Genomic DNA, 18,517 nt, shown 5'->3' with positions numbered 1-18,517 from the left:
AAACCAGCCGGTGACCTCTAGCCACTGCCGGTGGTGTGTGGGGATGCCTCACAAGGCATTCCCTGCCCCTCCAAGGCAAAACACAAGTGTTTGGTGCAAAACCAGACACAAAACGGTCAAGTTCGGAGATCCTGAGGCAGGGCGCGTAGCCGAGACCTCCGGGAACTCCAAACGAACACAAACATGGATGATCACCGAGTGTTCAAACGGTGACGTCCAAGTCTTAAGGACGGTCAAAAATGGGGTGTCTACAATCACATGTTATATGCATTTGAAGAATGTAATACACACTATATGCTATATGTTGAATCACAACCATATATTGAATGGAATAACGTCATATATTTCATAAATGAAAGTTAAATGTTCAAAAAGTATATACAAAGGAATTAGTAAAAAGTTTTTAACTGTACTTACATATATTAAAAAAAAAAAAAACTTGAAAAAACTAAGTTGTTGAATTCTTTGACCATATTTTGCATTTCTCCATGAAATTTCTGACCTGAAAAATAAAAACACAAATTAATTCAGAAACCGCTAGAAGCATATGAATAAACTTAATACTTTTGTAGAGACTTACAAAAGACAAAATCGAACATTTTCTCATCACACTAACTCTTCATATCTTGCATCAATAGAAAAGGAATAAGAACTTTGATTGTTACGAATATAAAATGTTTGGATTACCATATATAAATATGACATATACATAGAATCAATAAATCCAAAATGAAAATCTTCAATGTATGAGCAGATATTTTAAAGTTATAAAACCAAATATACATAGAATCAACAAATCTAAAAATGAAATCTTGAAGTGATTATATTTTTTACCAACTAAAGAAATTGTTGATTAGTAATTTAAAGAACGAAAGTTATATCATACTTACACTGGATTTCAACTCATATTCTTTAGTACGAAATTAATACATTCAACTCGCACTTTATCAATTTTGGTTTCCGTATAAGTCTTTTTTCCATTGAACTGCAAGAAGTTATTTACAAACAATTAGATAATGAAGAAGATGTACAAGTATCATAAATATAATAGTAATAAAAGTTTAGAATTTATCTCACATTTTGTTTTCTTAGGATGCTTTGATCTCTAATGAGGTCTTTCATATACCGCATTACATAAAACCCACATTCCACGTTTGTAGGTTGTTGCGGGGACTACATAAAATCATTTTCATTATTATTAGAAACTATATATAAAGTGTTATAATCAAGCTGAACGATCATTAGCATAATATAAGTATGATAAAATTAGAGAAAATGATATTGATTACCTGAACTACTTTCCAAACTGGATTGGTCCTCCTCCTCCTCCTTTGGATAGTTTCATAAATTTTCAAAACACTTTACAAAAGAAATTCCAAATGTCAAAATATTTTTAGAGTAACTCAAATTGCTTAAAAATGTACGAACTAGCCAAACTTAAGTGTTTATTACAATTTCAAAGCTTGTGTTTATTTTAGAATTAATCGGATCAAGTAAGTACACAATCATCAATGTTAGATCAATGACTAACAATATCCAATGGTACCTACAATTGAACAAGTCACAAGTATAAGCTTAATAAGTTTATTATCATTTGAACAGATGAAATAAATAGTTTTAGATAATTACCCAATATCTAAAACTATTTATTTCAACAGCATGATTGAACAGTATATATAAACACATATTTAGTAAATCATAGCCTTGAAAAGATTTTATCAAAAAATTATTATAGCAACACATCAACAGAGAGAGTAAACTAAACTAAATCCCAACAAAAATTAAAACTCAGATCAAGGTAGAGAAAGAAGAGCAATTAATATACCAAGTCAAGATGGGTCAACTTCGAAAAAAGAAACAAATGAACAATCCCCCACAGTTCCAGTATTTGAGTAATGAACAATTCCACCAAGATTTTAACAATTATGTGCTGGTGTATCTGTTTTCAGATAAGAAAAAAATATAAATAGAGAGTGGATAGAAAAAGAAGAAAGAGATGAAATGATGAAAAAGAAAATAAGAAGAAAATAGCACAACAGAGAACAAGTTTAAAGAAGGGAAAGCCTAGAATAGTTATGGGAAATTATAAATAAATTAGGGGGGGAAAGGGTTGAAAGCAATTGCAAAAATATGAGATTTGCAAGTCAGAACTGACTAGAGGCATTCATAGATCGAATTGCTATTAGTGAAAATCAAATGATGCCAAAGGCAAAATATAAAAATTACAAAATATTTATTTATCATATAAGAGATGATATGTCATTTGTTAAATTTCTCATACTCTCTGAAATATTTTCTAAACAATAATAATATGATGATCATATTTTCATATCATGTAACGTGTCACTTGTTAAGATTTTATATTGACTCTTTATAATATTCTGTGTTTTTAGAATAAGATGATCATATTTTCACCTTTTTCTTTGAATGAATGATCTTGGTTCTTCAAACATTCCTAGAATTGGGTTTTGTTTTTTGTAGGTTGGTCTTGAAGCAAATCAAAGATGGGTGGATCAAATGAGAACAATGGACCTGCTGCCATTAAACCCTCAGACTCTCAAGGTAAGATTCAATAAGAACATTAAATTTCCTCACTCTTCTTTCCAAGCTCTGATCAAGTAGTCTAGATCGAACACAATCCAATTAGCTGTAATTTTGTAAGAATTTTCTTGTTCTTTCTCTCTGAATTCAAAAGAAGGTTCAAGAATGGTGGGATTTCAGAGGTTTTAACAGCAGAAGTTAAATAACCGCAGAACGGCTCTCAGCAATATAAATCATAATATTTTAGGACCTACCAACTACCCTTATGTTATTCACCCAAAAAAAAACTACCCTTATGTGGTCAACAAAAGAGGATCCTTGGAGTAATTTCCACAATCTTAATCTGAATTATGCCAATACTAATTTTTTCAACAATTTCTCCTTCTTTTGTAAACTAAATTGGTTGTTAAATGTTTAGGAAGGATGTAAAGGGGGAGAAGAAAACTATGCTACCCTCCATATTTGTGTAATAAAAAATACGGATGTAATTCCCTTATTTTAATTTTTTTTTATAAGTATATCAAAGAGAAGACATTATAAACAAAAATGTTTTATTACACTACACCCATTAGCTTAATTAAATTTTAATATAACTCAGCACAAGTTGTTCACATTGATTCAAAAACCAATATGCTCTGGTAAGTTTATTTAGCATGAAAGAGTAGGAAACAACAACAAAATTAGTTTTTTCTATACAACACATATTAGCAATGGTAATTGAGTTGTAAATTTCTTGCACAAAATATTAATAATAATAATAATAATAATAATAATAATAATAATAATAATAATAATAATAATAATAATAATAATAATAATAATAAAATTTGTTCATGCAATGCAAGGGGTTACCTATAGTTAAAATTATAAAAAAATTCTCTATCTTTTTCCTGCAAAAATTTCATCCTAATAAAATGTTTACAAGAAAATATATTTTCCTTGTCTTCCTTTCATTTCACATTCAAACAAATTTTGTTTCTAATCAAACAGAACCTAAAACAAAGAAACAGCTTAACAACCATTACAACGGAACAAACCTCTCATTCCACAAATAGTCTAAAAAACCAACTGAATATATTAATTTACGCATTCAAACACATAAAATCAAAAAATAAAAACAGAGATTGAGATTCAAAAGAAAGAGCATGCAAAAATAGAACAGCATTCAAAACCCTAGAAACGGAGGGAAAAGAGGGAGTACCTGACGAGAAGAGGAGTTGTCACTAGAGCTGAGGGAGTCGTTTGCTGCCAAGGAGGAGTACAAAAATCTGGAAAAAAAAATGAAAAAAGAGGAAACAGAAATCTAGATAGAACAGAAATCTGGAAAAAAAAAAATTAAAATTAATGTCTTCATTCTTCGTTTGCTGCGAAGAAACAGAAAAAAAAATCTGGAAAAAAAATGAAAGAAGTGAAAGAATCGAAGAACAAAGAGATCGAAGATGGACAGAACAAAGAAAATGAAGAAGAAGAGGAGGAAGAATCAAAGATGAACTTACCGAATGTGATCTTTGAAGGAGAGAATCGATTAGCACTTTCGATTAAACCTCTTCGATAGCTTCACAGGAAGGAGTTCTTCAACTCTTGGGAGTCTCTCCGTGTTTCAAGAGAAAGAGAGACAATTAAATAGAGTAGAACCCTAATTTTTTGTTTCATGTTTTGTTTATTACAAAAGTACCCCAAATTTATATCATTATTTTAAACAGACCAAAAAACTTGCTCCGGTACCCTTTAATTTGTAAAAAATCTCGTTTTGTACCCCGAAGTACCAAAAAAAGTACCTGTAGCATGTCCATCACGTACCCATCATTATACTGATCATATAAAATGTATCTAGTGCGTTTTTTGGCGTACTCGGTACGCGTGCAACCGTACCGGTATATGTACCCGCACCCGGTAAATACTCGGTACTTGTACGGCAATATTTTTGGAGTACCTGTGCTTCATATCCACCCGAAGACCCTCATTCACAATGAAAACCTATATCTATAAAATTCCACTAATAATAATCATAATCATAAATATATACACACAAAAGGGACATAAAAAACAGAGAACTCACCAGAAATTTCAAGAGGTTTTTTATTTCAAAAGACAAATTTGAATGAGTAACTTCAATGGTGGTTCGGAGCTGTGAGTAACTTCAATGGTGGTTCGGAGCTGTGATGAAGAAAACAAAATAGGGCTTCGTTTCATAAACAAAAGGCAAGGAGAAGGAGAAAAGGCCTGTGTGTTTGTGAAATTCAATCTTACTGGGAATGGAAGAGTTGTCCTCTCATTTATAGGTAGAATAAAGGCACGAATTTGTGTATAGTATATTTTATATAAAAATCAAATTGAAATGTGTTATACAATCACACTATTTAGAGAGTGTGATTAAAATATATATATATATATATATAATCACACTTATTTAAAAAGTGTGATTAAAAATAAATATTATTGTCGTAGTGTATATATAATCACACTTTAATTAGAAGGTGTGATTAAAATATATATATATATATATATATAATCACATTTAATTAAAAAGTGACATAAAAAATAAATATGATCACACTCAATTTAATTGAGTGTGATTAAAACAGCAATCTAATTTTTTTTATCACACTTCTAATAAAAGTGAGATAGTTTTTTTTTTTTTTTTTTTTTGTCAAAGTGTGATCTTTAACTATTTTTGTAGTAGTGGATATTTTTATTTACCATGGCTTGCATTTACTGTATGTCGTTAATGTGAATCCGTGAAATACCAGTTTTGTTGTAGTGGAGAGAATAGACCTCTGTGTTTGTGAATTCCACCTTGTTGGGGATGGAAAGATTCGTCCTCTGTCATTCATGGGTGTAGAATAGAGGCGCAAATTTGGGAATTGTATATTTTATATAAAAATCAAATTGGAATATTTTATACAATCACACCTATTTAGGGAGTGTGATTAAAAAGTAGTAATGTATATGTAATCACACTTTAATTAGAATGTGTGATTAAAAAATATATAAATAATCATAATTTAATTAGAATGTGTGATTAAAAATATATATATATATATAATCACACTCATTTAAAAAAGTATGATTAAAAAGTAGTAATGTATATATAATCACACTTTAATTACAATGTGTGATTAAAAAATATATTTATAATCACACTTATTTAAAAAGTGTGATTAAAAAGTAGTAGTGTATATATAATCACACATTCTAATTAAAGTGTGATTAAAAAATGTATATATAATCGCACTTTAATTGGAATGTGTGATTAAAAATATATTTATAATCACACTTATTTTAAAAGTGTGATTAAAAAGTAGTAGTGTATATATAATCACACTTTAATTAGAAAGTGTGATTAAAAAATATACAAACAATCACACTTTAATTAGAATGTGTGATTAAAAAATATATTTATAATCACACTTATTTAAAAAGTGTGATTAAAAGTAGTAGTGTATATATAATCACACTTTAATTAGAACGTGTGATTAAAAAAAATAGATATAATCACACTTAATTGAAAAGTGACATAAAAAATAAATATTATCACACTCAATCAAATTAAGTGTGATAAAAATATTAATCTAATTTTTTTTTATCACACTTCCAAAAAAAGTGAGATATTTTTTTTTTTTTCTCAAAGTGTGATCTTTAACTATTTTTGTAGTAGTGAGTCAAGGAGTTGCTCATAAAAAGTTGTTCACCGTTGTCCACTATAGAATAAGATGTGAACATCATTTTGTCGGCACATATATGGTGAGTAGCACCAGTGTCTACCCACCACTCTTTAGGATTTCTGACAAGGTTTGCCTCGGAAACAACTACAGAAAAATTTATCACATCTACACAATTGAAAATTTTATCAATTTTGGTCATATTGGCTTTAGCAACATTCTTATTACTTGATCTTCCTTTGCATTCGCAAAAATCAGTTTCTAAGAACTTCTCTGGTTTTTTACCATGATTTACTGGCACAGTCCCAACATAAGAAGGGGTTGGCACAATGGCAATCACCATATCAGTACTGGTTTGAATATTAGTTTGACTAGTTTCCGTAGTCATGAATTCTAAATTATAAAACAAAATTATAATTAGTATTTTATACTACACAGAAAATTAAACCATAAACACAAAATTTTAAATTCTGTAAAATAAAAGAAACAAGAATTGTGACTTTTATTTCCAATTAATTTTGAAAATAAAATAAAATTTTAGATAAACAAATTAATTTCACACAGAAAATTAAATTTCTATAAAAATAAAAGAAACAAGAATTGTAACTTTTATTTTCAATTAATTTGAAAATAAAATAAAATTTTATTTAAACAAATTAATTCCACGCAGAAAATTAAATTTCTGTAACACTTCAATAATTAAAATACTGAAACAAAATTTTAATTAATGAATACTCAGAAATTATTTCTGACAAACTTCACAAATAAATATTCTGAATTGTTAATGACACTAGTATATTACTACTAGTTGTAAAAAAAATAGACAATATACTACTACTATCTGTCAAACAGTATATTACTACTATTTATTTTTCCAACTAGAATCTTATTTTGTAAAACCATAGAAAATAATTTCTATAAGAAGAAGAAAGAGAAAAGAAAACAAACGAAAAATTCTGTATAAACATAATTAATCAAATCAGTCTGAAGAATGTTGGAACAATCTTCTGTGTAAAATAAATAATTTGAAACAAAATCAAACAAATAAAAATAATTACTTATCGAATTTATTTTACAGAATTGAATAAATAATTAAAAGATCAAGTCGAATGTGTGACACTCTGTCCTTAAGACAGATTCACCCCGTTACGGTGCTTACGGATAAAAGGCGTCTATCTCCCAAGATACAATGATCTTCACAAATTGTAATAGCACTCCAAACAATTTGTTCGACGAACAAAACCTGTGTTCTATACTCTCAAATATTTCTCCTAAAATAATATGAAGAATAGATAATGCAAAGGAGCACAAAATGAAGGCAAGAAAAATAAATTTTTCGGAACCAAATGAATGCCAGAAAATGACTCTATATATATAGGCAAAAAGACAAACCCGAATAGGTCTAATTCTGAACTTGAACAGGTGCAAAAAACTAGACAGATTCAGTTTTGAAATTCAAACATATAATTGCAGCAGTTTAATTTGTCCATAAACTGCTGTGTAAATTTGAATCTGTCTGGGCATTTTTTGGATCTGTCTGGCAGTTTCAACCTGTCCGAAATTTGCAACTGTTGTGAAATATAGAAGATGCACAAATTTTGGACAAAAATCTGAATTCAAATGCATTTTTAAATTCAAATAATTTCCTGCAAGAATTTTGAAAAAATTTAAATAAATTTTGTCCAAAGAATTAATGTTAGAATTGACTCAACCTACACTTACACCCGGCATGGCATGGCTGGTTGGTCAGGCGGATGGTCGTGACGTGCACGTGTGGTGGTTTGGGCTAAGGTTCATATTATCCATAACTTCTCCTTTCTACAAACTTGGGGTGCCCTTTGGGGCCCAATCCAAGGTTGTACACTTAGAGCTTATATACTCACAAAAGCTCTCTTAAAGTTTCAATGTGAGACAAACAATTTCAAGGAAACTCACATTTAATTCTTCAAATGTCCATTCCACGAATCCGAAAATGAAGTCAAGTTCCCATTCACTTATAAATGGTTTTGACGAACCATCTTCACCATGTGACTTGCCATGCTGCAAGGAATACGTCATCTTTTCGGACCCACCCAAAAAGACTTGTGGGACCCACTCAATTCTGGGCTCAAAGTTGGCTAAAAAAAAGCCTATAAAAATCAAAATTTTCCAACATCTTTTCGAAAGGATTGGTGGCTAAAATGTTGGTTGAACATGAAATTTTACATTTCTGTTGGTGTAAGTTTTTGGTGTTATATTAGAGTGCTACATTAAAGTGCTACGTTTGGAAAAAAAAGTACACTAAGGAGTTTTTCTGTGTTACATTGATTGGAGAATTACATTTAGAAAAAATACACTAAAGAGTTTTTGTGAAATGTTACGTTTGAGAAAAGTATACTAAAGAAGTTTTTAGTATGTTACATTGGAATATTACATTTTGGAAAAGTACGTTAAGAATTTTTTTTAAAATGTTACGTTGTCACGTTTAAAAAAAATATATACCAAGAAATATTTTAGTGTGTTACATTTGAGAGTTAAGTTTGAAAAAAGTATACTAAAGAGTTTTTTAGTGTATTACAATAGAGTGTTATGTTTGGAAAAAGTACACTAAGAAGTTTTTGTTTATTACATTAATTGAAGTATTACGTTTGAAAAAAATATATTAAAGAATTTTTTAATGTGTTATATTGAAGTGTCACGTTTTTTTAGTGTTATATTGAAGTGTTAGATTTTGAAAAAAGTATACTAAGAAGTTTTTTTTGAAGTGTTACGTTTAATAATTTCAACATTATGAGAAAACCCACGTTTTGGCCCTTTATGTAATTTACACTAAAATGAGACCTTTGAGTCCATAAGAAAAAAAGAAGAATCAAATAGTTCATAAAATCACTATTTTGGATTTATTGGTACTTTTTTATTTGTTTTAATTTTTAATTGAACTGAGAAATTTTAAAATGAAATTTTCTTAATTTCTTAGAAGTTAAATTTATCAAATTTTAACTGAGAAATTTTTAGTTTCCAAAAATTCCAAAATTTGAATAACGTTTCACCATTTAATTCCAAATTTTCATTTCTTAGATGAAATTTCTCGGTTACTATGATCAGATTTACAAATTTTAGGTAAGAATTTCTCATTTTTATTTACCAATTTTCTTTAAAAGTTTGTATAAAATTTCCATGTTTCTAAATTCGTAGAGAAAATTTCAGCTTATTGACTTTTATGCTAAATAATCAATTGGATGAAATTTCACAGCCCAAAATTTATATGATCAAATTTACTACTTTGGGATTAAAATTCCACCCCCCCCCCCCTTTTGTATCAAATTTTTTTTTTTAATTTCGTGTGAAATTTATTATTTGTATTTCTAAATTTCATAAACCCTTAGAAATTTATCGACTTTTTAATTTTATGCAAAATATAAATTGGATGAAGTTTCATGGTTTATGCAAAAATTGAGGTTTCTCGGTTTATGAGATTAAAATTATAAGTTTTTATTTGAAATTTCTTGTTTTTAGGTATGAAATTTCGCAATTATGTACAAAATTTCCCAAGTTAAGAAAACCAAGAAATTTCTCAATTTCTTGAATTTGTACAAAAAATTATGATTCTATTAAATTTCACGATTTTATTCCAATTTTTCAATTTTGACATAAAATTTCTTTTTTTTTTTTTAATGAAATGTATGGTTTTTGGGTTACAGTTTCTCCTTCTTCGATATCAAATCTCTCGTTTCGTTGAAATTTTCATGATCCATTGAATACTTCTTCCTTTCCTTTATTTATTTATTTATTTATTTATTTTTATTTCTAGGAAAAATGAAAATTTATTGATGAAATGAAAGTGAATACCACATGGGAAACTTGGTGGGAATTGTATTATCGCGTGAAGAACATAATTCCAATTAAATTGGCACCTATTCTCAAGCACAATCCTATGCATACCACAAAAACAGAGACAAGATTGGCGAGGCCCCAACTAAAAGAGGGAACAACAAGCAATGAGTAACATATTAGGTTTGATGGTCTTCATTCCTTCATTGATCGAGCAACTTTTTCAACCAAATGGCATTTTTAATTTTGATCAGTTTCACTAACTTTGCTCTATATGTTTGATGAAAAAAAGAAGAAAAAAGGTGATTGAGTACGTCATATACCTCCTCCTTATTTCTTCACCATTTTATTTACAAAAAATATTCATTTTCAAGGTGTTTTGAGTGTGAGGATTCTTTGTGAATTTTTTTTGTTTTTTTAATCAAGTTTTTCTGTCAATATGAAATGGTTAAAAAAAATATTTATACCGAAATGAGTAAGGGCTCAACTACCTTTACATGAGATTCCGACAATGACATGACTTTAGATGTTAACAATACATATTGAAAAATTATCAATCCGTCAAAGATGATTTGATTTATGAAATACTTCAAAAATCAACACCAATTAATCAACGCACATCCTTACCTTCCACAGTTTTGTAATAATCAAATTTTTAACATATTTAGGCCTAGTTTGGGATCTACTATATAATCCATCTTTTTATCTTTTTATTTTTTTTTCATCACATCACCTCTCTACTTTTCTGCACATCTTTTCGTAAAAAGACAAAAAGTGCACTTTTTTAGGACACCCCAAACCAACCCTTAATTAATTGTTGTCACATGTTCGGTAATTACAAAACCTACACTACACTAGCGCATAGGAAAATAATAAAGATAACAATAATAAATAAATAAATTAATATATAAAAGGGAAAATTATAACAACAACAAAACATCAGAATTTAACTCTGGTAATAAAATAAACCTTTTGAGTAATTGACAACCCTAATATTTTGATTTATTTTTAATCTAAAAATCAGTCTATTTCTGTTAACTAAAAGTGGTAAAAAAAAAATCAATATTTTAGTTCTTAAAGTCAACCTAAAAAAAAAAAATTAGACATTTTATGTACACTTATATTTATTTTAATGACTAAAATATTATTTTTCTATCAGTTTTACTTAACGTAAATAGATAGATGATTTAGATTAAAAATAAATTTAAAATGTCAAGTAATAAAATTAAAAATTAAAAATTTGTTTTATTATAACAGTCAAATCTTGAGATTTTTTTTTTTCTTTTTTTGGATAATTTTTCCAAATTCAAATAAAGGTACCGCGTCGACAAACGTATCAAACACGTATGCGCATGTCGACAAATTTATTTTGTTTGGCCCAATGTCATGGCCCATTATTCTAATTGTTGCCCATTTTCCACGGTAAGAAGTTGTTCTATGACTCTTCATCCCCTTCATTTTGCTTTTGTGTTTGCTTTATATTTTAACTGTTTAGAGCATTTTCAACATTTCATTAAATTTGTATAAATTTGAGTAAAAATTTGATGTAATATGATGTACTCTAATCGTTTCATTGAATCTGACCAATAGTCCGACCTATAGTAAATTTTCATCAAATCTTTTCCAATCCAGTTGTCCATCCAATTATCTACTAGCGGGCACTTGCAAAATTTGATAAAAAACTAAACGCTCTGTTAATTTGATGAAAATTTTGATTTTGCATTTATTTGATATAAGTTTGATGACACGGTTAGAGCCCAAAAAGTAGGCATTTTTCATCAAATTCAAATTTGATAAAGTATCTAGATAAGGGTTGGAGATGGTCTTAGACAAGGGAAAAAATAATAATAACAAACAAAAATTTAGAGATATTATTAAAAAAAAAAATTGAACTAGTTGCACCACAATGGCCCAATTTGGTGAAGTTTTTTTAAGAAAAAAATTGATAATAAGAAAACAAAAGTTAAAAGCACTCATTTCTCAACTTCTAAATAATCAAAAAAAAAATTTAAGCTTATTTAACTTATTTTTACCTAATAAATTATATACAAAAACTACATCAAACAATCTGATATAAAGTATCAAATTAAAATAAACTATAATCACTCTTACAAACTGTGACAAACAATCCCAATTATCACTTGAGTAATATTGTTGTAGCATGTTTAATTACAAAATTGGGCAAAGAGCTTCTGTTTTATACTGATCTAGTGGTTGGTGTGCAATTCATCAAATAGGTAAAAATAAAATTATACCTTAATAGTTTTACAAAATTTTGAATAGTTTTTTAGATGTAAATATACCTTAATATTGACATCATAGATATTAGTCATATTTTAATAATAAATATATAAATTTCTTAACTAAATTTAAAAAATGTTAATAAAAAAAAATTCTTAGTTTGATTTAAAAAAATATTCAAAATAAATAAATAAGTATAACGGTAACTTATTGATCACAAATCAAAATAATTTTTTAATGGGATGAGCTTCTCTTCTGTCAACTTTGTAGATTAGATTGTACTGTTAGGTCCATGAGACTCACCACGGGTCCCGTTTTGATAATCCGAACGATTTAATGTGAAGAGCTCGTTGAGTACTTCATCTCTACAAAAAAAATTACATTGATAAGATATAAATAGTCCCTTGATCAGAACACATTTTGTCAATATTTAAAAATAAATTGTTGACAAAAATATGTTCCGATCAAGGGACTATCGATATCCGATTAATATGATTTTTTTTAAGAGATGAAATACTCAATGAGCTCTATACATTAACGGCTTGAATTATTGAAACAAGACTCGTGGTAGATCTTAAAAGCCCAACAGTACGGTCTAATCCATACACCGGAGAAAAGACCATTTCTTTTCTAATAACCAAACTTGGGCAAAAAATTGTTGCCATAAAAGTTGACCCAAACTCAACTTTTAAGCTAAGCTGAATGTCTAACTCGATTTTAATGTCCTCAAACTAACTCATGCATAAGGGAAAATATAAGTAGCGTTTGGTAAATTTTTTTTAAAATGTAGGTAGCGTTTGGTAGAGTTTTCTATTCAAAGCTCATATAAAATTAAAAAAATTCAAAAATATTTTTTATTTACAATATAAAAATAACAAGTGCCTTAAAAAAAAAAAAAACACTTACTACAAGAAATTACACTTTTGGCGACTAAATTTTTATTTGCCAAAAGGTTTTCCCGACTGAATAGTTTGGTCGCCAACTTGGTCCCAGAAAGACGGTTGGCGAAGGTATTGGCAACTAAAAAAATTTTAGTTGCCAAAAGTCCTAAATTGGCGACTAAACAAGTAGTTGCCAAAAGTAAAAGGTATTGGCGACAAAAAAAACTTTAGTTGCTGAAAGGCTAAATTGGCGACTAATTTTTTAGTCGCCAAAAACTTACAATTAAATTTAATATCACACTTTCAGCTACTAAAATTTTTGTTGCCAAAACTTTTTTTTTTTGGGCTACTAAATCATTAGTCGCCTAAAGTCTTTTTTTTAAATGGCTACTAAATGTTCAGTCACCAAAAGGTTTGTTCCCATTTAATTCTTTTTTTAGTTACTAACTATTTAGTAACTAAAAATATTTAACTCCATTTTTGGCTACCAATTGTTTAGTCCCCAAAAATATCATTTTATATATTTTTTTATTTTAATTAATTTGTCCATAACCTGTATGTATCCCACGCAACCTGTAATAGGTATACAAACAAAACAATACATACATATTATCACCCATTCCACAACACGTATTTCACTTACAGCCATCCAAAAAAGATAATATCTTTTAATGTCAAATTTTATACAAACCAAGTATATTCCAACTGAAAATAATAATTTCATAAAGATTAAAAGTAGTATCCGTAGACAAAAAAGGAATATCTACAATTCCACGCCAAAAATATCTGTAAAAAAAAAAAAAATTAATCATTAGTATTGACCGAATAGCATTGGCATATTTGAAATTATAAAAGAAAATTATATAATGCAAAATCTTTGCATTACCCTTATGGGTCTTCACAAGCAAATAGCACCCAAAAGATAGAGATCTCAAAACCCTCTTGTACATGTCTGTCTATGAGTTCCTTCTTAACCTCTTCAGTCTTAGGCTATTAAAAAAATTCAGAAAATAGTGAGATTCACATAAAATTACAGTTTTCACCCACTTTATAATATGGCATTCACTAAAATAATATTCCAAAAATTAATACCCACTTTCAAGTGAAAGTGACTAACTGAAATAAGAACCTGGTCTTCTACAGCTCAAATGAACCTATAGTTATGATTTTCCTCAAATGTTCCACACTAAGAATGACCAAATATAAGCTAAGGAATATGCATGATATTTTTCTTCAAAATATATGTACACACATAAAAACTAGAGAGCATTTGTGTGCCTAAAAACAAGTAAACCTCAGCTTTTGCTAGTCTCTATGCAGCCAACACATATCCAAACTGTGTTATCAAGTTTAATTTAGGGAGATAAAAAAAAAAAAAAAAAGGCTATGCACTGGGGAACAATTTCAACTGCAATGCCTAATCTTAATTCTTCTGTGTGCCAAAATCCTTCTCACTATTGCAGACCTCAAGCTGAAAGGCATAGAAAACCAACAGAAGGATGACCACTATGACCATTTTGGTTCAAGATGGTGAATAAATCATCAGAGTGGCCCAGTTATGTTTTGCAGAATGGGCACCGGGCACCCAAGTTGAGTATCAAGCACTATGGGTTGCGTTGGAATGGCTATCAGTTGTAGGCATAGGAACTTCAACAGTTTCACGGATTAAGCAGTGCTTATGTCTAGTTTGTCTAGGATGGAAGACAATAGGTGTAATATCAAAGTGGTTTATATGATATTAGTCCAATTAATGAGCTACAAATCAGTTTGCTATTAGATAACGCAACACATTATCAGGTAATATATCCAAGAGAGAAGAACATATCAAATAGAACACAATCAGAATTGAGAATACCTGGTGAAATTCAACAAGGAGATTGTTACTGGTAAGATATCTCTCAACTGATAAAGCAGCAATGCATCCTAAACTAGCTTTAGTTACGGCTTGCCTCCATTTATGGTCCTATACAAAGATCAAGAAACTGAAATACAAAATAGTCTCAAATAATTACAAGTTCAATGGCAAATACAAATATGTAAGAGCTTGATATATATGTTGAGTCCATGCCCTAACAGATTAAACTTTTGAGACAACCGGTTGTTTAACATGTTACTAGAGCTTTAGTTCTAGACATCACACGTTCAAATATCATTGTATTTGTTTGTACCCTATAATATGTTTGTCAGTGTGTCAATTTAGCTTGTGTTAATTTGTATCTTCATGTTGGATAGGGGTGTTAGAATATATGTTGTATTGTTTTCTATTTTTCCGAATTAGAGGCATGATTGTGTTAGAGTCCTATTAGAGGCATAATTGTATTTTCCTTTTTGGTTTAGGATTTAGGCTATATAATCTAAGGTATGATTGTAATCATTGACACAATTGAATATACAGAAACACAGAAATCTTGCATGGTATCAGAGCCAAGTTTCGAAACCCTAGCAGCCATTGTTGAAGCTTTTCTGTTTCATTGAACTCTCTGGTTCAACCTTGTGAATATGCGCGACCCATCCTATTTGAGATTGGGTTTGGTTCAGTTGGGCTCTGTTCAAATCGATCGTGGTTGATCGCGATCCTGGTCTATCTGTCTCTTCTCCAGATCTTCAGTCGGACGCTCTTCGTTGTCTCGCCATCACAATCGTGGTTGATCGCCATCGCGATCGTGGTCGACTGCTCTCTTTGGTTCAGATACTCTCTTGGTCATGGTCTATCTGGTTTGTCATTTGCGGCTCTGTTCTTTGCGGTCCATCTGGTCCATCTGGTTCGGTTCATCTGGTCTCTCTGTGTTTGTGTTTTTTCTTTGGCTCTGTTTGTCACTTGTAAAATATTTATTTACAGTTTGGCTCTTGGTATATTATCTTTTAACCTGTTAAGTCTTGCTTTATTATAATGTCGGAAGATAAAATCCAAGCGATTAAATGTAAACTTACAAGTGACAATTACACTTATTGGTCCATTGTTATGAGAAATTTTCTTCTTGGTCAAAAAAATGGGGATATGTTTCTGGCTGTACTCCCCGTCCATCGGATCCCAAACAAGAAGAATATCTGCTTTCCTGAGACACTTGGGATTGTGATAATGCTCAAGTTTTGACCTGGTTCCAAAACTCTGTGGATGACCATATCGGGATGATGTTCTCTAAATATAGCACTGCCAAAGAGGTATGGGATTACTTGCAAAGTGTTTATCAGCAGTCAAACTTTGCCAAACGGTATGAGTTGGAAATAGTCATTCAGGGAGCTCGTCAGCGGGATCTATCTATTCAAGATTTTTACATTGAGATGACAAGCATCTGGGATCAATTGGCCCTCATGGAACCATCTAGCCTCATGACACTGGACGTTTATGTTGAGTTTCGAGAGCAAGGTCGTTTAGTACAGTTCTTAACAGCTCTCTCCCCTCAGTATGAGGCAATCCGTGGTAACATCCTTCATCGGTCTCCTCTCCCCTCTGTGGATACTATTGTTCGCGAGCTCCTCTCTGAGGAAACCTGTCTTAAGACAGCCAGTCAGACTCTGTCTCCATCTGTTTTCCTAGCTCCTACTCCGTCTACTCTATTGTCGAACCCCCTACCCCATCAGCCTCAAACCGATGCAAAGGCCAAGAAGGGGCCACTAGTATCTGATGAGTGTGCTTTTTGCCATCAGAAGGGCCATTGGAAGTACAATTGTCCCAAGAAGGGCCGTCAGTTTGCTCAGTCTTCTCAGCTGCTTCAGTCACAGTCCCGAGGTCCTGCTCTTGAGTACTTTTCGCCCTTCTGCTACTTATACTGCCTCTGCCCTGGCTTCTGATCCTGACTTGGCTTTCTTGAGTGCCCAAGTTGGTCAGCTCCAGCATCTCTGGTCCACCTCTCAGTTATCTTCATTTGCCTCTGCTCCCATTTCTGTTCATTCAGGTTTGCTTGGGTCCTCTTAAGGTATTCCTTCCTCTGTCTGGCTTTTTGACTCTGGTGCCTCTCACCATATGACTCCTCACCTTTCCTTACTCCAAAATTGTATCCGCCTTTCCTTTCCTATTACTATCATGACTGCCAATGGGTCTGGTATGTCTGTCTTATCTATTGGGTCTGTTTTACCCTCTGCTATGTCTGTTGTTACTATTTCCTCTGTGTTTTATGTTCCTCAACTGTCTGTTAGCTTGCTTTCTATCAGTCAACTTGATGCTTCTAGTTTTGATGTTATCTTTTCTTCTTCTATCTGTTGTGTGTAGGATCGGGTGTCCAAGAAGCAGATTGGGACCGACTGTAAAGTTGGAGATCTCTATGTGGTGGAAAGCCTGCATCTTCCTCAGTCAACCTCCCCCGTTGCACTTTCATCTTTTCAGTTAGATTCTCAGTCGAGTCAGTTTTATTTATGGCATTCTCGCTTAGGTCATTTGTCTGTTGACCGCTTGCGATCTTTAGCTCAGTTAGGATTGTTAGGTAAAGTTTCTTCTAGTCAAATTAATGAGTGTCGAGGATGTAAACTTGCTAAAATGACAGCCTTACCTTTTAATAGCACTACTTCTATTTCTACTTTTCCTTTTCCTCTTATACATATTGATGTTTGGGGCCCTTCTCCTGTTCTCACTAAAGGGGGTTCTGCATATTATGTGTCATTTGTTGATGATTATACCCGCTATACCTGGGTTTATCTTATGGCTCATAAATCTGACTTCTACCAGATATATTGTACCTTTCAGTCTATGATCACTACACAATTTGGGGCCACAATTAAAATCCTCCTGTCTGACTTGGGTGAGGAATACTTTAAAACTGAATTCTGTCAGTATTTGGCCAAATTAGGCACCATTCACCAAACCTCTTGTACTGATACCCCTGCCCAAAATGGTCGTGCTGAGTGTAAACACCATCATCTCCTTGAGACAGCTTGATCCCTTCTTCTCTTTGCCTCTGTTCCGGCACCATTCTAGGCTGAGACAGTTCTTACCGCTGCTTTCCTTTTAATCGCATGCCAACTCCCTTACTCTCCAGTCGATCCCCTTATGAGACTCTGTATTCCCAACCTCCCAATTATTCCCTCCTACATGTCTTTGGGTCTGCTTGTTTTGTCCTTCTTTCCCGTAAAGATAGGACCAAACTCAGTGCCCGGTCTATCTTGTGTGTCTTTTTGGGTTATAGTCTTACTTAGAAAGGCTACTGCTGTTACGATCCTGTCTCCCGTTGCCTTTATGTCTTACGTCATGTTTCCTTTCTAGAACGTCTGTCTTACTTTCAGCTTCTCCCTCTCACTGCTCCCGTTTCCAAAGCGGATTTGGTTCACATTGACCCATTTCCTTCTAAAGTCTCGTATGATGAGTACATCTCCACTGCTCCCCCTGAGCTTGTCCCTTCTTCTCTTCTTATACCTCTGGCTGCTTCTCTTCATTCGACTTTTTTTCCT

General features: G+C 31.3%; 1 protein-coding gene and 1 long non-coding RNA gene across 2 annotated transcripts; one reads left to right on the top strand and one right to left on the bottom strand.

The window, feature by feature from the left end:
• Nucleotides 1-959: 959 nt before the first annotated feature.
• On the bottom strand, nt 960-1,328 carry LOC114281687 (uncharacterized). The gene is made up of 3 exons (XR_014334777.1): nt 1,290-1,328; nt 1,078-1,173; nt 960-985 (listed from the first exon to the last, which is right to left on the bottom strand). It is a non-coding gene; the product is annotated as an uncharacterized LOC114281687 (long non-coding RNA).
• A 14,936-nt stretch (nt 1,329-16,264) lies between these two features.
• LOC145796239 (uncharacterized) lies at nt 16,265-16,927 on the top strand. Its single transcript, XM_082881290.1, has one exon. It carries the CDS (start codon nt 16,265-16,267, stop codon nt 16,925-16,927), a length of 663 nt encoding a protein of 220 aa, XP_082737416.1.
• Nucleotides 16,928-18,517: the final 1,590 nt, after the last annotated feature.

Source organism: Camellia sinensis, chromosome 7 (genome assembly GCF_055761805.1).
Source record: "Camellia sinensis isolate YWXY chromosome 7, ASM5576180v1, whole genome shotgun sequence".
Lineage (NCBI taxonomy): Eukaryota > Viridiplantae > Streptophyta > Magnoliopsida > Ericales > Theaceae > Camellia > Camellia sinensis.
This window is presented reverse-complemented; position numbering and strand designations above follow the sequence as displayed.